This window comes from Scatophagus argus, chromosome 12 (genome assembly GCF_020382885.2).
Source record: "Scatophagus argus isolate fScaArg1 chromosome 12, fScaArg1.pri, whole genome shotgun sequence".
Classification (NCBI taxonomy): domain Eukaryota; kingdom Metazoa; phylum Chordata; class Actinopteri; family Scatophagidae; genus Scatophagus; species Scatophagus argus.
The window spans coordinates 16,297,384-16,319,853 of NC_058504.1; the positions used below are offsets into that span (position 1 = coordinate 16,297,384).

The window sequence follows — 22,470 nt, forward strand, 5'->3', positions numbered from 1 at the left end:
ATGGCAGAGCCACTTTGTAGACATATAGCATGTATCATTAAACTTAATTATTTGTTATTAATTTAAATTAAATGTTTGCATAAGACCTGTAAATAAGGTGGCATACAGTGAGCAGCTGCACAGTAGGTTTGGGAGCCTTCCTTCACAGACTGAACAATTTTCCTTGCATATCCTTTCTTGTATTTATTTGTTTATTTATTTAACAAATTTGAAAATTGTTATATTGTTAAATATTACTCATTTGCTGTAGATGGGAAGAACAGTGGCGAACAATGTTGTCTGTGAACCATGTAAATAAAAAACCGCATGATCATTTTTTTCCTTCATTTTTATATGAATTAAATTACAAACAAATAGCTAAAAATTTCCCTGCTGCATATTTTAGCTATGTCTCCTATTGATGTCCATCCAGTAAGTGAAAACCTTTATTGAGACACAAGAGGCCGCTCTTGAGGTGAAAAGGGCGAAAGCCAGTGTAGTAGTTTCTTCGTTTGACAGCAGGGGCTTGTTTTACATCACAAAACAACAAAGATGAAAATTTCAAGCGACGATGCGGCAATAGAGATAATCCAGGAGACGTTCGGGTAGCTTATAGTTCATTAGCTTTAACTCTGTCTCCCGATGTGCGCTACGAAATCAGCGCCAGACAACTTGATAATCGGCTGAACTGCAGATGAATGTGCCTGAGTGCCCCAGGATTTGTTGTTGTTAGCTGCTAATGCTAACCGTAGAAGTTGTGAGCTAGCTGGCCTAGCAAGCTAAAGGTTAATTCGGGGGAAAGACAATTAGCCGCATATGTTTGATTTACTTAATACTGTCCAGCGAGTAAAGTTGGCGTTGTGTAGCTGATGGAGCCAGCTAACTTTGGCTTCAGTAGTTCAAGAACAGCAGTTTTTGCTAAGCTTTTCAAGTACCAGCTTTAGTAGTTGCCTAGCTTGCCAGTTAGCCACCACCATCCTTGGAAGAATGAGTAGAAAACACCATCATTTTAAAGGAGCAGAAGTCAGCTGCTGCGTGAAATACTTCTTATTTGGATTCAACATTTTATTCTGGGTAAGTGAATTCAGACTTGTACCGTTTGCCTCTCGATATCATCAGAAGAAAGTTAATGTTGCTTACTCAAAAACTCCTTAGATGAATAATTCTGTAAAGTTAGCTTGACGTTAGCACCTTTAATGTCGAATTTAAATGGCGAATTTAAACCTTAAAGATCATTGACCTCTCTTCGGTATGGTAATTTAAGTTAGTTGACTGGACCACTAAAAGTATTGCATTTTTCCTCCTGCCATATAGTGTTTTTGGGTTGGTGGTTGTTGTTGTTTGTGTGTGGCAATTTGCATAACAGATTAGCTTGTTTATCCTAGAGAACGTAACGTTACAACATGAGTAAATCCTCGCGTGGGACAGGAATCTGATGTGCTATAGTTAAGTTTATAAACTTAACAAACAAAGTTAACATTCTTGTCTTGACTTTATATTAAAATTTAACCTATATTAAATTATCAGTCACTTGAAATACTTTATTGGCTAAGTAAATTCACTGTCGAAGAGTAAAAGCACCTGATTGTCTGTAAAAGTATCGGGTAGCGATGCAAACTGCAGATAAAAATCATGACTGATGTTCGTTTCTTTCCCTACTCTGTGTTGATAGTGAGGATTGGTACCATTGTGTTTGAGTTTGAGAAATGGCAGTCTCGTCTGTATTGTTAGGCCAGTGGTTAGTGAGCCCACATCTCCTTTACAACGCCCCCATCCATTCTTATCCCTCTTCAGTCTGAAAAGTTCCTCTGTTCAGCCTGCTTCACCCCTCCCTCCTTACCCGTCTGTGCGGCTGGTAGATTATAATGTCTGTGGGTGAAGGAATGGCGTGTCTGTGTGCCCTGGAGGGTCTTCCCACACACTGTTGCAAGGAGAAAGGCCACACGGGCCTGAATACCACTCTGCCCTCCTCTTTTCAAGCACTCTTTTCACCCCCTGTACCATTATAGTGCCCAGACTCTGCAGGACAGCATTGTTTCTCTCACTCACACACCCACAAACGCACAAAGAGGGATGGTGATAACAAAGACATAAGGGGGGGACCGGGTGTGATTCTGTGTTTTCTGCCCTCATATGTTTGTTCTGACACAGTCATCAGGCACATGGCATCCGCATGCAACTGCATCCCTTCCTATCCCTACTCCTTTCAACACCAGTTCTTCATTCTTCAACACTGTGTCTTCAAAGTAATAATACACAAAATGTAGTATTTCACAAACAAAAAGTAAGCTGCAATTCATTTGGACTGAGCAATCAACCGGGAAATATTGAGTCATAGGGCTATAGTGTTGTGTCTGATTCATAATGTGCCTTCTCAGACTGTTTGACACTCAAGCCAAGCTAACAGTGCTCTGTCTGAGCCCTTTATGAAACTGTGGAACAAGTTCCAGCTCGCTGGCTGTTTCCGTTAATAATCACTAGAAGATGTTCTTGTGTTGTCTGTGTGCTGTGAAACTGGATTTGACAGACAAGCCAGTGCATTGCCAAAATAGAGAGAGATGGGGTTTATTCTCCACAAATCAACCCATTTGTCTTTCCTATAGTGATCTTGTCAGGCTTGAAAATGCTGCCTAAATTGAGACAAAATGCTTGTAAAGCCCTAAATATTGTGAACAAAATGGAACAATAAAGCCTAGTGCCTTCTTTTCTGCCTCAGCCCTTCCAGCACCCAAGCTTGCTGTTGACAGCCAAACATTCTCACCCAAGAACAACATACCTTCTCTCGTTCTAACAATAGAAGCAGTCTTCACATCCACTTAATTAATCATATTTTCTGCTTGAGCTGCTGAAATGTTTGGAAGCTCTGCATGCTGTAATTAAGAGCTTGTTAAGCTGTAACCAAGTTGCTGAGGTGATTGTGGCAGACTGTGTGTTATTAGCCAGCTTCAGCTCCAAGTGTGTGTGCACGCACAATTTCACATCATTTTGGACCATTGTTATAGCCATATCCATGAACAAAAATTTAGGAAGGCTAGAGCAAATAACGAATAAACAACAGCCAGAAAGCTTGAAGATTTGCTAAAGAATTTCACTGTGGACCAACTAACTAGCTGAGGATCATTTAATTAGTTTTGATGCACTGCACATTGATTTTACATCCATTCGGCTTAGGTGGTGCCCAGAACAGCTTGGGTGCTGCACCAAAGCCTTTTAATGGTAACCAAAATCCTGTTTGGTGAACACATCACACCTGTAAAGAACCAGGTATGAACGCATCACACATTTCTCATTAATAACAAGCAGTATTAGGCAGCATTAGCTTTCTGTTATGTTGTTGTCTCTCCCACAGTTCTTCCCAACAGTAATGTTTTCCTGTAAATAGTATGCATTCACGTATTATTGGTTCTATGCTTAAGTGTTAGACATACTAAAAATTTCATGAACTATTATAGCATATTAAGTAGCATGTTGATGAGGAAATTCGGACTGAGTCAGTGGCTGTTTGTGTGTTGACACTGAGTGTTTGGAAATACCAAAAATGACCTCAGGTTAACTCCAACTACAGCTTATCCAACTAGTTTATCTACAACATTATTATTAGACATTAATGAAGTTGTCAGTGCCTGGCTTAAAGTGTTGTTGTTCAGGGACATTTCAGCTTTAGATTTTGTAGTATTGCCGAATTTTGTTAGTAGCCTTGAAAGTACAGATTCAGTTTTTGAAAGGTGAAGGTCACTGTGGTCTCACAAAACACATTTAGTCCCAAGAACTCATCGGTTAATTATGGCACAATTATATAGAAAATATCTTGAAGGATAAAATGATGAAGTGATGTTTTTTTACAGTCCAAAAAGGTCAAAGGTCAGTTTCAGTGTGACATCATAATGTGCTACAGAAGTGGAGATTGTGACCGTGTTTCACATTTTTTCAGACACTGAATTAGTGACACCTCATCTTGGGTTCCTTGAAATTACCGTGGTGACTGTATAGATAACTAACCATTTTGTCATGAACTACACTTGTAACGTTTTAATAAGCTCCTTCAAAGTCTCTGCGTATATGAGTTTGAACAGACATGGATATAACCTGTAACTTGACTGGTGCGCTGAGGGAAATGTAGGCTGCACCCCCTAGTGTGTATCATGATAAACCTCCTAAAACACGAATGATGTCAAACAACGACACTTTTCCGACTACCACGTCTGAGGACAAGTGTGTATGTTTTGCCATTTAGTTGCATTTGCTGTTTCCCACTGATAAAAATCAGATGTGCACAAAGAGGCAAAAAAAACCACACACAGGGATTTTTCTTTTGTGATTCATTCTGATTTCTATTATGATACTCTTGTCAACTGCAGTCTGTCTCAGGTGACTCTACACAATATCTGGATATACCTGGACAGAGGATAATAGCTTTGAACAGGACCTAACCTTCTCTTGATTATAGCCCCAGTCTGTAGTGCTCATTGTCGATTCCAGTCAGATACATTTCAGCCCTGAAACGTGCTTAAGTTACATGCTGTTGTAATTCATCTACCAGTTTGATACACTGAATTTGCAGTATCAAGAGTAGTGAAGTCTGAATGGAAAATTCGTGTGTTTCCTTGCTGCAGAAGCAGATGAGCTGTTGGTGATGACGTAGCAGGCCACATTTTCAATTCAGCTTTTTGGCTAGTCATTGAAAGGTCAGTCACACATGAATAAGTCTATACCCTGTGCATTTGTGTGTGTACTTCTGTGTCCAGGCAGTCTGGGCCTTGGTTTGCTAGTTAGTTGAGGTTAATGGGATCAGCTGGCTTATGGAGGCGTCCTCTCAAGTGTTGATAATCTCTCTCTCTTCACAAGCAGAGGAACCCCTCGCTCTGGGGCACACGTCTTATGGCTGCGCTTGACAGAGAAATAACCTGGACAGCCTGATTTCAATAATGAGGTGGATGCAAAGACATCTTGTTCCAGACTTTGTTTGTTTGTACAGTGATGGAATATGGAAGTACAGTGATAAAAGCAGGAGGCTAAAAAAATAAAGATACCGAAGAAAAGGAACTACATTGCTTATCAGAGCAGATGAGAAACATGCTGAGGGGCCTTTAAAATGAAAACAGAAACAGAAGATAAGAGATATAAACTAAGCGCGATCAAGGACATAATACCGAGTTTTTCTTGGTTTTATTGTTTATTATCGTAAAATCAGCATTTTATGTCTAATTTCCACTTATTTTTTATCTACTGCTCATTAAAAAGCACTGATTACCTGGGGAACAGTTTCGTCTCAGGGTGACACTGACAGAGTTTAACGCAGGTAGTGTGTTTCAGTGGCACCGACTGACCTGAATTTGACTCTGGCTGCCCACATTAAACGGTGGTAGGAAAAGTTAGATAAAAGGAAATAACCCAAGCACTGTACAAAGGCAGATTCAGTTCAGTTTCAGTGTACTGATTCAGTCAAATTCACTTCAATTCCAAATCTAATTGTCCCACAAGGGAAGTTTGTTTTGCAGATAAGGTTTTAAAAAAACAATCACATAATGTGCTTACAGAATATGCTTACAGGCCTAGATAGTGTGCTGGGTTTAACCAATGACAGATACTTCACAGTACAACTTGGTGATACCATGGTAGCAGTTGGTCAGGTCTCTGTAGTGAGATCAAAAATAAATGAAATTCTGTTCATCTGGAATTTTAGATTTAAATTCACATGATCAGCATTTTGTACTCTCCACTCAATTGCAGTGTATACTATAGATAAGTTTAAGTAGCTAAATTACATTTTAAGTATCCACTGACCGAGAAAAATCTTCAGAAATAATAAGGCAAAATAACAGGCCTGCATGATATTGGGGAAAAACTGACATTAAAATAAATATCTTTTTGCAATCTCCATTTTTGGTTTCACATTTTTGACACTTGGAGAGAGGTTTGGAAAAACTGCACGTTTCTTAATAATCTTTACAAATGGACTTGTGGTCACAACAAGTTTTATTTGTATGTAGTTTGTTATTTCTAACAATATCACTTTGTGCTTAATTGTTGTGGTGGAAGATAAACAGACTTAAAAGATGGTAGAATTGAATAAACATGGAAACTTTGTGAGCTTTCCTTTTGTGTCAAGCGGCAAGTTGTAACATGACATTGTAGTTTGAGTTAATTTGCCGTACTTGACTTTGCATGTCCCGCAATGTGACCATTGCGCATGGGCACAGAGCTTTGCTGATGTCGAAATGATTTATTGAGCAGCCCTACAGGGCACTCGGCATGGATACCTCATAGCTATCTCACTTAATGTTGCCTTTGAGGGCGCCTTAAACTGTGGTAAGGGGAAATGCAGCATGGAGTGCATTGAAGTACTTTTGACTGGAAATAATAATAAAATTGTCCATATAACTGGGGTATTTTTCTGGTGTCTGACAGCACCAGAGTGAAGAGGCATTTTTTTCATTCTCTGTTACTGGATAATTCAGAGTAGAGATGGGAAGAGAGGGTATGAGAATGGGCATCCTGTAATTGATGCAAGCAGTGAGCCAGAAGTAGTTGTATTTTTATTTTAAGATCCTATAATTCACATGGAATACTGCATGATAACCAGCATAACACATGACACCAGCCAGGATGGATTCTTTGCTCTTGTCCGCTAAATGATGCATTTCTGGTATCTCCAGAAAAATGTGGTTTGCCCCCCCAAATTCTTGAAGCACTAAAAGACAGCACTTTTTTCTGATTGTTTTTCTCACTCAAGTGCAAGTCATTCCTAAACAAATCTGGCTAATTCTGATAAGTTTAGATGATGGTATATATTAACTCTAGTTAGAGAAGTGCAAGCTTCTTTGTTAGCAGGATTTTATTTAACAAAGTGTCATCAACTTTCATCATTTCATTTCATTTCAACTTTTCATTTCATCTGTTGAGAACAGAGCAGTGGGAACGAATGTGATGCCGGTGTGTTCGAGGGCAGGCATTCATTAGCAGATGGCGCTCTTCAGAAGATGTATACCTGTAAAGCCTACATCAATAAGCGACGTTAGTGGAACATCCTTAGTGGGACTGCTGCTGATAAGGGCATTGCATCCTTACTGATAGAGGCAGCAAATTGTCCTCCTTTTAACATTTGATGTCTCATGTTAGGGATGGGAGTTGATGATTATTAAGTTTTTATACCAGTCATGTTCGGCGTTTACTGCTTAGTATCAGGTGTTCCACTTTGCCACTTTGTTCCCTGTTTTAGGGCAATTCTCCAATGATGACCTCTGGGGATTTTAAACTTAGTGGGTTGCTTTAATTCAACATTCACTTTGGGCGCTGTGCAGCTGGATCATCTCATTTGGAAAGAAGGTGCAGGTTCAATTTGGCCTTCAGGTTCTATCAAGGACACTTTTCCATGGGCTGTGTCCTTAAAAAGCTCCAGGACCTGAATTGTAAAGGGAGGAGGAGTCGGAAATTGGCAGCCAAAATGTCGCACTGTATGAGTAGCACACAGCCACGATTGTAAAACTGTTGGAAGACTGTGTAAAACGTAATTGAATACTGAATGTGCAAATGATTGTCAAATTCAGAATAAGCATATATTTACAAAAATTAGTTAAGTTGAGGTAAAATACAATTGTCTTTGTATTGTTTTCAATTGAGTATATGCCAAAAATGCTAAAACTATTGGCAAAACAACACAATGCCACAGAGATTAACATGCAGAAGTGTTTTTTCCCTTTTTCAAATTCAGATATTAAAAAGTCTTCACAGGAATTCCAGCAAGAGTCCCTCTCATTTCCACGTTAAAGTTTCTGTTTACCTTGTGATTCAATGGAGCATGAACTAACTGTTTTTCAGCATTCTAACAATAATAAAGCCTGTCTGAAGCTAATCTTGATAGCACAGTTAACAATCAAGGAAACATTGGCAGCCTTTGCAGATTTTCTCAACCAATTAACCACGATTTAAACATCCAGTGTGTAGGATTTAGTTGCATCGAGTGGTGGAAGATTGCACCCAGTTGAACACCTTTACTCTCACCCTCCCCTACAGCGACCACTAAAATCGTGAAAAATGTGAAAGGCCCTATGAAGATCCAGGGTTCTGGGCTACTGTACCTAACATGGAGATTTCTTAGTTGAACAATATTATGTTACATTTCTGCCCCTAAATCCTGCACCAAGGGCCTTTAAGTGTTCACTGTTGGTGTTTATCTGTAGTATCCAAGGAACCACTACTTTTACTTTAGCTGGAGTTGTGTAATAGTAGTTTCAATGCTGTACATCGAAAGTGGTTTTCTTTGTCAGTTTTTTTTTTTAATCTATGTGGATTATTTAGAGTCAGAGGCTACTAAATGGTTTAATGCTTTCACTCAGTCAGTCTAATCTCTTCTATGTGATCTCCACTTGCTTACCTTGACCCTGAAGGCTCCACACCCTTTGCCACAGGTGTTTATGTAACCGCCAGGCCAACTCGTCAGTGTTGTTGTTTTGGCATGTTGTCACATTCGTTAGTATTGTTCTGTGTGCTGATGGATTGCCACCAATTTGCCTGCTTCACTCGATTTATCCCAGATTCAGTGGAGCTGTTATATTTCAGGCTCTGCCATTATGGTATGCCTCAGTTAAGTTCATTCCCATTCCAAATCTCTTAGGAATGACATTTTTTACATGCTAAGTGGTTGATTAGAAAATAACATTATAGGAGTAAAACTTACACACACTACACAGAAAGATGAACTGCATCTCCATTATGTACGGTACTTGTTTTGTTAAATATTGTATTTTTACATCTGATGGCTCAGCACCGTGGTTCACTCAGCCACTCAATTTTTTTTGGGCATGTTTTAAACTGTGAGCCCTACATACATCCTTCATGAGACGAGAGGCTAATACCTGAGGGATTTTCCTTAACTCTAAGCATATCGGATCTTCCAGGCTCTTAAACAGCCCAGCGTAATAACTCTAACCAGCAGATTTAATTATGCACTCTGTCCACAGCAAGTTAAAGGACATATGAGAAATTGGTTTAGTTTAAAGTCTCTAAAAGTCAATTCTCTCAATTAAATGCACAGTTGTTGGCTTTAGATTAATTCTGTTTGTGTAGATTTCTGTATTTGTGTTTTGACTGTGCTCTTCTCACATACTTGATGTGGGTGAGGCTATGATCACTGGTTTAACATGTGAAGGCAGTTGTTGGGTTAAATGTTGCCAGAGACGCCACCATGAATCAAATGTGATCACATCACACCCACACATTCTTGATAAAAGGTTTTGAGTGTTAAATGTTTAATATATTTGTCATTTATTTGGCATCTACCCTTAATTGATACTTATTAAGTCTCCAGTGTTTCTCCATTGTTTCATTGTTGCTTTCCGTCTTACAGCAAAGTCTCTCCTCTGCACTTTGTTTTACAGTTACTAGGAGCAGCATTCCTGAGCATAGGCCTGTGGGCATGGGCGGAGAAGGTAAGTATAAACACATGCACACAAACACACATCATCTTTGCAACACCATATCTCAAGTTCCCCTTCCATATTCTGGCGGGAATAAGCTGGAAGTCCAATGGGCAGGGGAGAGGTTAGATGAAAACAGAGCTTTTGAAAGAAGTGATGAGACCTGTAATGCTTTGTAGCACTTAAAAAACAGATAATGGTAAACATTTCTTTGTTGTGTTAGAAAATTAAGTTTGTTGCTGCAATTTAAGTGAGATTTTAAGTGATTTCATTTGAAAATGCTTTTTCAAAAATGTAGAATTTAACAGAAGCTAGAAAAGGGCACAGCTATTTAAAAATAAAAAGGAACCATAAACAAAATTACAAACTCATTTAACTCAGAACCACCAGGAATTCAGCGTCTTTGCCCGCCACATAATGAATGTCTCAAATTTGCATGGGAACTGGTTACTGTTTATTTTCCACAGTATACTAGCAACAAAGGTTGGATGCTGCCATTAACCTGGATAATGGATTGTAGCCACGTTTAACACTCCTTCCAACAGAGTTAAAAGTCAATTTGTTCATTAATTATCTTAAAGTTGTACCAATTGGTTCTGTAAATGCTGCACCAGCGTGAAAGCATGTACTGATTAGTAACATCTGGTCATGAACTCTGTGCAAATAGGCCTGCACTGCAGTACCTTGGTGGAACAGCATGAATAATTTAAAGGGGTTAGGTCAAATGATGAATAGCAGGTACTGGAAAGGCATAGTGGTGACTTTGGGTCTCAAATGAATAATTTCTAACTTGCTGTGTTCAGCCTGACTAGTTTATTGTTTCACTGCCTCATTCTTAAATTCAAGTGAAGGCACTTCATTCTGCACCAATGCCATAAAAACACAAGAATTCAGTTATGCCGCGGTCCTGTAGTTGTCTCTTAGCTCAGTGCAGTGCAGAGCTTAACCTAAGCAATATGAGAGCTTTTGTGGGCTTTAGTTGCAAGGATTTGACATGTGCACTATATGTGACAAGCAAACAACAGGATGTCAGAATTGAGAGCAGTTGCTCACACATGCAGACCGTAATGCTGGTAGCATCGCTTCAGCATAGTGTGAAAAACAGTGAGATGTCACGTACAGAATGAACCAGAACACACATTATAGGTATGTGTTCACAAGGTGCACCTCCTTGTAATGTGCTACCCCGTCACATGTTCCAGTGAGCCCTGTCTTTGGCATCGAGGTGTAATTTCTGTTTGAGAAATTTGTCAGTGTGAGGTATGACGCAGACCAGAGACAGACAGGAAAACATGCTGGACACACAGTGGCCTCGGGGCTGTGAGGGCAGGATATGAACAGAGGAAGGACAGATGTCTGTTTGTGAATGCATGCTGAACTTCTGATAAGACTCGCATGTTTATTAGGGGTGTGACGATTCTGCACAGTCATGATTCTTGAGTTTTGATTTTTGATTTTATGTATTTGTTTATTTTTTCCCAGCACTGACAGCTTGCTATTGCTGAACTATTATCTGGATTTGTAAAGATCAACAGATCATTGATTTTATGACCTGATAACTTTCATTTAAACTCTCAAATTCTTCTTTAAAAAGAGAGGGGTCTTTTGCAGCTTGACTTTATCCACAGGTTGTTTTGCAGGTTAGGGATTGACAAGTTCAAATAATATTCACTGAAAATAGAGAATCCAGCCTCAATACAAAATCGTCCCACTGGTGTTCAGCAATATACAGTGAAAGACAGAAATTCATTTTGTTATGAAGTTTGAGATTTTCAAATCTGTCCAAAGTAAACCCTTTTTCTAAACAAATCAATAAAAGATCAGTGTTATCACTTCTTTCCTCATAAGTATACCCTCTGCATAAACAAATCAAACAAAGATTTCTGTAAAACAAAATAGAATAAAACACCTTTTTTTTCAGAAAAATACTGGGAGAGTTTTGAGTTTGACATTTTAAATTCAAAGCTCTTTTCGATTGCTATTTAAATTGAAATTGTGACACCCCTCCTTGTTTTATAGTGTGGACAGACATCTCTACCATTCTAATCAAATAACAGTATAACCTTTTAATAGATTTTTCTGCTGTACTCCTGCATGTCTAATCAGGGCAACCCCAAATGTCCTCTTGACTATTTTTTTTTCCTTCACAAGCTCTTTTTAGAGTTAGATATTCTGCAGGGATCTTGTAATAGAAATTTGTTTAAGAAGTATTCCAGTCACAATTTTAAGCAATCTCTTTTGTTTTTATTCTTTTCTTGCAGGGAGTGCTGTCCAATCTGTCATCCATCACAGACCTCGGGGGCTTTGACCCCGTGTGGCTCTTCATCGTTGTAGGAGGGGTGATGTTCATCCTGGGCTTTGCTGGCTGTATTGGAGCGCTCAGAGAGAACACCTTCCTGCTGAAATTTGTAAGCCAACTCCCGACTTTCTGAGCACAGACACGATTGTAACCACTTCACGCCCACTTAAATCTGTAGTTCACACCATAGCTGAAGCTGTCAGTGCAGCAGCTGTCGCTGACACGGGTGACTCACCCAAGCCAAATGCTATGGGAGGTAGCATGGCACAGATATGTGTTATCGCCATCACTAAACCAAGTCCTGTTTCTTCAGAAAGTAATAATCCATGCCCCATAAGCCACCAAGACATTTTCTCTGTGCCAAGTAATATTGTCCTCACCCACACTCCTTGCGTTTGTCTTTTGATCTGTAAAAAAGCTGAGGTTTCTTTTTAGCCCAAAGTCATGACAACACCATTTTGGGAGGTTTATTTAGGTTAATTTGTACTGACAACAACATGTGCTGATGGAAACAAACTCGTTGTTGCTGGCTGTGATTCTGAGTAGCTATTAACCCCAGCCGATGTCCATTAGGAGCTGTAAGCCAGGCGTCAGAGTGAGGAGCTAATGTGGCTTTTGTGCATTTATCGTTAGCCCCGTCTCCTCTCCTCTTACATTTACTGTAAAGGGATGATATAATTGTACCTGTGAGACTGCGGTTTTTGTTGCTACGATCAAACTCAGCAAATCAGGACAGGCCCTTCAACCAGGGCCGGGACATTACTTCAGTTTTTTTAACAAGAGATGTTAGAAAAAATGTTCTTAGTGTTCTGATTCTTGTTAAAACATGATTTTCTTTGGTGTGTCCATATTCCCCAATTGAAGTGTCAGATTTATGGTTTGCTGTTTGTGTGTTTACGTGTGTTTACTGTATACATCATGTGCTTTCTAGTTCTCTGTGTTCCTGGGTTTGATCTTCTTCTTGGAGCTGACTGCGGGGATCCTTGCCTTTGTCTTTAAGGACTGGATCAAAGACCAGCTCAACTTCTTCATCAACAATAATGTCAAGGCGTACCGCGATGACATCGACTTACAGAATCTCATTGATTTTGCCCAGGAATATGTGAGTTCACACCTGCTCACTGAAATTAAATGTCACCAACAGTCAAAAAAAAAAAAAATTCAACCTCATTGAAAGATTCATGGCTCTTGGCTGAAGGAAGTCACTCTCTTTGGAAATGCCGTTATTTTCGCAAGTCTCTGATCACTGATCTTGAGTCAGCCCAGATCTGGGCAGAGAGGAGAATGAGTCAGCCACTGTATTGTCGATGAAATGTGAGATTGCTTTCCTCAAATGGTTATCTAATTATGTGAACAAAACAGTTTAGATAATTGGCTCCCATGTGTAAACACTGGGTTCTGTCATAATGTACTGTTAGGCGATTAGGTCCGCTGTTTCTCGTTATCTGAAGTCTCTACCATCACAGTAAGGTGGCTACCCACCCAAACTGACCTGAGCCAGGCTCTAAAGAGCCGTTTTCTGACCAGATCAGAGAAAATACAGTGTGTTCATTAACCAATGTTGACTGTTTAGTTTCTGTTGTTCTGCTGCTGCCTCAGTGGTTGTGCTGTGGGGCTCACGGACCCGATGACTGGAACCTGAACATCTACTTCAACTGCACAGAGCTCAACCCCAGTCGCGAGCGCTGTGGAGTCCCCTTCTCCTGCTGTGTCAAAGATCCTGCAGTGAGTTGTTCGGCAGTCATACTACGTGATTAATCGTGCAGAATTCACTTGCTGTAACCATCGGTGGATCAATAGAGATTAATTGGCAACTAATTTAATCGCATATCTTTTTGGCTTGGCACCATTGGTCAGACCAAACAAGACATTGAAGAGGTCTCCTGGGACTGGAAATTATAAGGACCATTTCTGTTCTTCTGCTTTTTTAAAGATGAAATGATTGCTAGAGAAAATGATCAACATATTAACTGATAATGAAAGTTAGTGTCGTTTTAAAATGGCAGTTTTTGTTTTAATTAATTTATACTTGTAGAGCTGATTTAAGTAATTGAAAATGGGCATGATAGAGCACTAAAAATATTTTAGGCTTTTTCAGACATATAACGTATCTAATGCCCAGCAATTCCCGTAGTTGTTATTCTGCAGACATTCTCAGTTGGCCCATTGTTTATCAATAACTTGATTTAAAGTTACTTCCCAATGTGCTCACTTAATTTGTCTCTGCTCTTGTCACACAAACAGTTAAACATTCATTCAACTTCTCAAACACTGTGACCAGTAGTTGAAATGAAGTGGGTTTCACCTTTTTGTGTTGTTCTTGCAGGAGGATGTCATCAACACACAGTGCGGTTATGATGTTCGGCTTCAAGGGGTTTGTATCTCCACCACTTTTGCAGATCTCTAGACCTCTGTGTACTTCCCCCACAACTCACCCCATTTTTCAGGACATGGCTCTCTGAAAATTAATAATATGCTTTGTGAAGTAAATCTAAAAAGTCTGATATAATGACAGCAGTTAAACGGAATCAGCTCCCATCCACAGTGCAGTCTCCGGCAGGAGCAGAGCGTGATTGACAGCCAGTGCCAGCCTTTGTGGTTAAAGTGACGCAAAGCTGCTGGGTGGAATTACTGCTGAGAGCGAGTTGACTGACAGACTGCAATCTTTTTGATTGAAACAATCCAAGCTGTTGTTAAAGGTGGAGTTGTAATCAAGCTCATTGGTATTGGGTTTGATCGCTTGGCTCAGAGCCCTAGTAAAAGGGATTAGTGGTTGAAATAAAATAACTTTAAATGGGACCTATAAAATTTATATTTTATAGCATCTTTACTTAGTTTTCTTGTTAAAGTCAAAGATGTTCCTTTCAGATAAAAAAAAAAAAAAAGAAAACTGTTAGCAGCACATCAGACGCAGAGCACATATAGAGTTAAATAGCACAGAAGCTCCTCTGCGTGCTTCTTGCCTTAATAACAGATTGTTCTTCTAACGGGGATAATTAGGCTCCAGTTATAGCCTAGAGAGCAGCCTTACTACACTCTGTAATTGGCGATTCAGTGGGTTATGCCAGTCCGTTCCCTTTTCCTCTGTGTGTGGGTGTGGTGGTTACAACTCACTGCACTGCAGTCAGAGGCATTGCTGTTGCTAGGCACACTGCAATACAGCAAACCACCTGCCACTGAGTTGGTGTGAATTCATTTTTTTTCTGAAACTATCAGTGATGTGCAGCAAGTTTTCTGAGCAGCTTTTGTATGAAGTGCAGGCTGGGAGAGAGGAAGAGCAGGAGACCCGGGGAGGACAGCAGCACAAGAAAAACAGATGGCTGAAATAGCTTCAGAGGAAGTTCCCAGCTAGAACAACATACTGTTTCCTGCTTTTTTATTGGCTCCCAAGGATGCTCTCTTTATCTCTCATTGGTTGAAAGCTAACTTTCAGGTTTTGCAAGAGAACAAAGGGTTTGCCTGGTTGACTTGTCTTGAAGAGTAACAAAGAGAGCATTATAAAGAGTCTTGTTCACACCCATTCTCAGCCCCACTCTGGTGTCTTTGCAGCTCTAAATTTCACCTTTTTATTTCTGTCTTTGAGTAGACCACGTACATCATTGACTGAATGTTAAAACACAAACAGCCATCTGTCCGGTAACAGGAAACAGCTTCTGCCTGTTTGTTCAGTCCCAGCAGGGTTCCTGCTGTGATATTCTCCATCATGTCCGGACACTGACTGATTGTAGCATAAGAGTGACTCAGCTATCACACACTCCCCATGCCCTCCTGAGTCGTGAAAGAGTCTTGGGAAAATGCTATCTGTTAAACACAATATATTCACTCTTCATTTTAATTTACTTTGGTCTGTTTTTGTTTTTGAAAAGGAGCTAGACCGGCAAAAATACATCTATACCAAGGGCTGTGTGGGACAGTTTGAGAAGTGGCTTCAAGACAACTTGATTATTGTAGCCGGTATCTTTGTTGGTATTGCACTTTTACAGGTGAGTCTTTGTTTGTTGACTGTCTTTTTTGCAAACATTTAGATGAGGAAACTCAGTGTATTTGAAATTAGATGTTGCCCAAATCTATCAATATAGCTAGGCTCTGATTTTGTGTCACCTCAGCCATCTAGTGGTGACAGCAGGTAACACCAAGAAAACTCCTGCAACATAGCAGTCTGTTGTTTTTTTTTGTTTTTTTTTCCACTAGCATGCTGTATTCTGATATCATTTTCTGTGTGTAAGTGTTTTTTGACTTAAAGTCCTGTGTGGTTTTACTCTTCAGATTTTTGGGATCTGTCTTGCTCAAAACCTGGTGAGTGATGTCAAAGCTGTCAAAGCTAACTGGTGACAGGAAAGGTGACGTGAGGGATGCCCACCCCTCAGGCCCAGCTCGGTCAACACGGCACAGAAACTGTCCCATACTGCTGCGGACGAAGAGCCAAGAACATTCAGTTCTAGCAGCACGTACACAATCTCACACTTAGCACGCGTGCGGACACAGAGGGTTTACTTCTTTGTTCATCAGCAACACTTGAAAGGGGCAAAACAATGTCCCAGTGACCCAACAGTCAACATTATGTTTACCACTCAGCTGGGATTTTAATCCAAATTACAGAGGACTGTCCTGTCTACACTAGAAGTTTTCTCTCTCTTTTTTTTTTTTCTCTGTTTCCTCTGATTTTTGGACATCCTTTGGACAAGTGTATTTATGGGGCGAAGTTGCACAAGAACTTCCTTTGACTGGGAGATTGGAAGCCATGGATTTAAGTAAGAGGAAAAATAACAAAGGAAAAGGGATAATAAGTCTCTTTTTTTTTTTTAAGGTCAAGCACTACATTGTTACAGATCCTCTCCCCACCCAGTGAGGGGTTGAACATCTCCTCATGCAAACTGCCTGTTCTTAACGTGCTTATCCCCACATCCTGCAGCAACGGATAGCAGGTAGCTGCCCGGCCAGCCAACAGACACATTGGTTCCTCTGCGTGTCATTTTTCTCCATCATGTCCTATTTATGACCACTGGGAAGGCTCAGCACTGGCTGGTCAAATCTGCAGCTCCAAATCATTTCCAGAGATTTTAAATTCTCTCTCAAAATGTATAAAGTGCCATTAATTTCCAGTGATATTTTTTTTGTTTCTTTACGTGGAATTTCTGCACCCTGCCCCACAATACCTCAGGGCCTGGCCGAAAATATATGCTTTCTGCCACCATTTAAAAGCATATCTATTTTCCCCCGTCTATGTCAAAACAGGGACACTTCCTCGAAAATCACCCCGCTTACCCTGCAGTGATTGTATTATCTGTTGATTTACTGAAGGATATTATATTATATGGAACAGCCTGGTGTAGTTTGGATTGTAGGTCTGTGCTATTCAGGGACAGGGGTTTCATGATAGCTGAGATTATTTATCTCTGAGCATCCCTCAGGCACATGGGGTTGCTGGTTTGGGGCCTTTTTACCTGACCTATGTTTCCACATTTGTCTTACGATTTGTCCATTGCATAGTGAAATATAAATATTTGTCTTTTCAAGGATGTTTTTTTTTTTTAAATTCATGCTTTAGTTCCTGTCCATCCAGAGATTTTTATTCAGGATTCATTGTTTGGTCTTACCAGGCACCTATTTTACCTCTCCAAAATGGCTTCTTATTGCTGGCATTGTTAGCAGTCCTAATGCAGACCAAATGATATCAACTGGCCACAAGCTAACTGCCAAGGTTTTGTGTGGCTGCAGTTCTCATTTTAAATAGCAACAAAATAGCATTTTTTAGTTAGCCAAAAATGTGAATTAATTGTCTCTTTTATGTGGGAAGTGCCAGTTGAAATTTAAAAAAACAACAAAAAAAAAAAACAAAACAAAGAAAAAGTATAGCTTTTATCTTTTAAGTCACTCTTGTGTCTTTGTGTCTTTTTTGTTTAGACTGTTTTTTTTAAAATAGAAAAGTAAATACGTGCTGTTTCCTTTTTGATATTAGCAACAGCCTCAATATAACATGAATGCTGCTTTAACTTTGAATAGATTACTGATATGTAGTGCAGTAACCAATCTAACAAGTCTCACGAGATTTCATTTTAGCAGTTTACCATATTATTTCCAGGCTGAGGGGAATATTCTGATGTTTTGTTCTTTCTCAAGTTTACACTTTGTACTCAGCTCGCGTTGCCCCGTGTTGGTCTTTATAAAAACACTATAAGTTGCCTCGGCAACTTTTCATCCAGTCTATGATCCACACAGAATGTAGTTTGTGTTATGACCTGATTCACTTGATATTATTTTGTGTTTCTGTCTGCAATCTACATGTAACCACTACTTTTGTTTCTGCTTTCGGCATTCAGACGCAAAGCACAGGCAGGATTTGGGTGGGATTGACTCGACCGTACATACACACAGGTCTATATATATATAAACACACACAAAGACATGTTTTGAATTGCAGTGCACACAAGTTGGAAGATGGGTATCATTAATATTCCAGGAACAGTACACCATAACTTCTCCTGCCTCACAGACTCTGTCTTTAGAATATCTATGAGCTCATTCAGTAACGGCACCTTATGATCGCCTGCTGTGCGAACATGTCACATGTTGCTTTCACCCACCCGCTCCCTTCTTGAAACACTACCTGATCTGACTGCACCTGTTTCAGAGCCTGTCATTTTGATGTATTTTTAAACACTGGGCTCGTTGGAAAAAAGCGAAACAGAAGACAGAGCAACACTTATTTGATTTAAGGATCTTGAATAGAATAGATCCAGCGGAGCACAACACATCTGCACTGGAGTGACAGAATCTTAATGACTTCTTTCGGTTGAAATAGATGAGCTTGCCGAGGAGAAGCTCATTCATCTCAACACTTGAGGTGTAATTAGTTAGAGCCTCAAGCTGTTTGAGAGAAAAAACAATTTTTTTTTCCTCCTGTTCAGATAAAATTTGGAAACATTTAGAATAAAACACAGCTCACAGCTCTTGCAGAGTCTCATTTGCCAAGTTTTGTCTGATGCTGTGTGATTTCATTTCTTCATCCTTTCATTCTAAATACTTGTGGGCCTCCTTTGATTTCACTGACTATTTTAAATCAACCTTCCCCACTTGAGTCCAGAAGATCAGGATGAAACCAGCGGGGTTTTTTTTTTTTTTTTTTGCTCTCCCCACCTTTCTACTATGAAAAGTGGGTTGAAACAGATGTGTGATTAATTAGTTCAACACATCTTTGAAGTGTTTTCATTTTTTTTCTTAAGTCACCCTCTATTGGAAGTGTTTACTCAAGGACTCTCCTTCCCCTCAGGGAAAAAAACCAAAACATCTGCTTATGCATGCGAGACGATTCCGTGCTGTACATGATAAAATGGAGGGCCGATGCCTCTTGAGTGATCCTGAGGTTGTGGCTGAAGGCAGATGGAGGCCATGGGTGTCAGTTCTGCTGCAGCTCTTAAACAAAAGCACTTGTCTCTCTGTCTCTCTCTCCCCCTCCCTCTCGCTCTCTCTTGCAGCCACCGCTGTCTGGATGGATATGCCAATAATCAGACAGTCACCTTGGTAATAAGGACAATAATGCCATAATAATCAGTAGTAGCATCGTGGCAGAGCTTTAATATGCAGACTCCACAGAGGTGACTTTCTGGACTTTTTTAACAGCTTTGGGTAGTTCTGGTTAGGTATTCCTTTAATGTAGGAGAAAGGGGCAGGGAGGAAACCAGGCTTATTATGCTTTGTCCTTAATCAAAATGGCCTTTCATCATGAAACTCTCTTTTGATCTCTGCTTTCCCTGTTGGCAGTTAAATCATTCCAGAGGAGGAGCCTCAGTTATGCTGTGTAAGTCCATAAAACAGAACTATTTCACAAATTCTTGTGACGCTTATGCACAAGACAAGTTTAGAAATGCAAAATAAAGAGATGCCATTCATGATGTTTTAAAGTGTAGTTTACACTTTTTTTCATTGGTTAGTGAAGCATGAAAGCAGAGCATTCCATTTGTGTGTGTTTGTGTGTGCACGTGTAGACCTTCATGGAAATGTTATACGCAGCCATAAAGTATTTGAATCATTTAAAGAATGTCTTGGTTCTCTCTTCAGTAGCTGTAAACAATGTGGATGATTTCTAAATAACCTGGAAATCATCACCTCTATCCAGGTTTTGGTGATTCAATATAAAAGTTCTTTTGGTATCCTTCCTATGCATATATGAATGATTTAACAGAACTATTTTCCTTTATGCATTTAATACAAAGTGACTGTCATCATGACTGATAATCTCTCTTTTAGTCTTTTTGCTGCAGTCTGTTAATGACTTGAGATATGTCTGATGTTGCATAGGAAATGAGCAGCACATCAGACATCAACAAGACTTAAGGCCAAAGTGTGGGCGGAGGCTGGTCACATCGAGTGCAGAGAGGCAGCATAATTGACTTGTTTCTGGGAATATTAACTGCAATATCACAGTTGGCAGGACTGACATTTCCATACCAGCTCGTGACATTTGATAATGACACAGGCGTGACTGGAGCATCAAAGCATTTTAAATTACAGATTTGTATACAGTTGAAGAATTTGGCTACAATAGTTAATGATCTAGAGATATATTTTTTTTTCTCAGTTGTGCTTACACTTTCATTGGTTTTTAGTTGTGTGTTGATTGCAGCAGAATACAACAAACAAAACCAGTCTAAAGTTCTTTCAGTTTAGACCGGTCTACACAGGTGGGTAGCCTTGTAAAGAAATGATGTATATGAAAACTGTGGGACATGGTCTGTTACACTGTATATTGTGTTAAAATATGCCTCTTTCATATATTAAAAGATTTATGATAACAGGAGTGGTTTTTTTTCTTTAACTCAAGAGACCATGTACACTTAGTCAAGTTGTTGTATTTAAGCTTGATGTAATTGTAGTAAGATATTTTCTAGTGCTTAATATCTCTACTTCAGCACGTTTGAGAGAGACTGTGGGCCTAGTACTTTTTACTCCACTATGTTTACTCTATTTGACATCTGAGGTTACTGGTTAGTTTTCACATTAGGTATCCAAAAAATGACACATAGGATTTGTAAAACACAATGTTTTTGACCAAAAACCACCAAATGATAATTAAAGTATGCATAGTGTTTTTATATATGTATTATTACAGCAAACAGTCATTTGAAAGGAATACTCAAGGCAACATTTGAAATAAACATTTGGAAGATTGATTGTGATACAAATACAGTAGGTTGGCCAAGGTACATGCTAATAAAAAAAAATACATTTATTCTGTAAGAAAGTAAGAACATTAGAAATACAGTATTAAGACAAAAGTATTGGGACATGTGACCGTTGCACCAGCAGTGAGTCTAATGACATCCCATTCTAAACATATGGACTTCAATATGGAGTTGGTCCCCTCTTTGCAGCTTTAACAGTTTTCAATCTTCTGGGAAGATTTTGGAATGTTTCTTTGGGAACTCTTGTCCAGTAGAGCATTTGTGAGGTCAGGCATTGATGTTGGACGAAAAGGTTTGGCTCACAATCCCAGTTCCAGTTCATCCCAAAGGTGTTGGATGGGGTTGAGGTCAGGGCTCTGTGTGGGCCAGTCAAGTTCAAGCTCTTCATCACTAAACTCATCCAACCATGTCTTTATGGACTTTGCTTTGTGCACTGGGGCACAGTCATGCTGGAATAAAAAAGAACCTTCCCCAAACTGTTGCCACTGGAAGTAAGGGGCTGAGGCCAATCCCTGAAAAACAGTCCCATACCATTATCCCCCCTCCACCAAACTTACTGTTGGCATATTGCAGTCAGGCAGGTAATGTTCTCCTGGCATCTGCCAAACCAAGGCTTGTCCATCTGACTGCCAAAAGGAGAAGCATGATTCATCACTCCACAGAACACGTTTCCATGGCTGCAAAGGCCAGTGGCAGCGTGATTTACGCCACTTCATCTGAAGGTTGGCATTGTACTTGCCGATGTGGGGCTTGCATGCAGCCGTTCAGCCATGGAAACCAATTCCATGAATCTCCTGTCACACAGTTTTTGTACTGATATTAATGCCAGTGGAAGTCTGGAACTGTTCAGCTGTTGAATCAGCAGAGCGTTCAGCGGTAGGTGACCTTACTCTGTGTCTTTATGTGGTCTTCTGCTTCATGGCTGAGTTGCTGCTGTTCCAAAATACTTTTACTTCCCAACAATACCACTTTCACTTGACTGTGGAATATCTAGTAGAAATTTCACAAACTGACTTACTGCAAAAGTGGCATCCTATCACAGTACCACGCTTGAATTCATTGAGCTCTTCAGGACAGCCCACTGTTTTCACAAATGTTTGTAAATGCAGACTGCATGGGCAGGTGCTTGATTTTATACACCTGTGACAATGGGCCTGATTGAAACAGCTGATTTCAATAATAAAGAAGTGTGTCTCAACACTTTTGTCCATATAGTGTACCTAAATATTTAAAGAATGTTTTTTATTAAGTTCATGCCTCCACACTGTCTGTTTAGACAAATGTCACTGATCACCCCTGCACTGAAGAAAGATAATAAAACAATTAATTTACTACTGAAAATATCAATAATTTAAGTAAATTAAGACTGTTTGATAATGCAACAGTGTGGCGATGCAAGTGAGAATGAAAACTTCGACAGCCAGTGAGCTGCTAGCTAGCAGTCAGTGGATGTAAGTGGCCATCCAAAGGGTCACACATAAATTAATCTGTTGTTAACATACGTTTGAATTTTGACTTTGACAGACAGCCTTTTCAAAAGAAGAAAGAGAACTGTTCTGAACTTTTACACTTTGTACACAGTACTTTTACTTTT

At 39.7% G+C, this 22,470-nt stretch overlaps 1 protein-coding gene across 1 annotated transcript; it reads left to right on the plus strand.

The window, feature by feature from the left end:
• Nucleotides 1–449: 449 nt before the first annotated feature.
• tspan17 (tetraspanin 17) lies at nucleotides 450–20,486 on the plus strand. The gene is made up of 8 exons (XM_046406136.1): nucleotides 450–1,053; nucleotides 9,357–9,407; nucleotides 11,657–11,803; nucleotides 12,626–12,796; nucleotides 13,294–13,419; nucleotides 14,021–14,068; nucleotides 15,561–15,677; nucleotides 15,961–20,486. Exons 1-8 carry the CDS (start codon nucleotides 967–969, stop codon nucleotides 16,024–16,026), a joined length of 813 nt encoding a protein of 270 aa, XP_046262092.1. The 5' UTR covers nucleotides 450–966; the 3' UTR covers nucleotides 16,027–20,486.
• The last annotated feature ends 1,984 nt before the right edge of the window (nucleotides 20,487–22,470 follow it).

What these genes read in the sequence shown, in the direction of transcription:
- tspan17 (XM_046406136.1), top strand. Translation starts at nt 967, where the DNA reads ATGAGTAGAAAACACCATCATTTTAAAGGAGCAGAAGTCAGCTGCTGC. An exon ending in TGTGGGCATGGGCGGAGAAG is followed by an intron (nt 9,408 to 11,656) that starts GTAAGTATAAAC and finishes CTTTTCTTGCAG; the next exon opens with GGAGTGCTGTCCAATCTGTC. An exon ending in ATGATGTTCGGCTTCAAGGG is followed by an intron (nt 14,069 to 15,560) that starts GTTTGTATCTCC and finishes GTTTTTGAAAAG; the next exon opens with GAGCTAGACCGGCAAAAATA.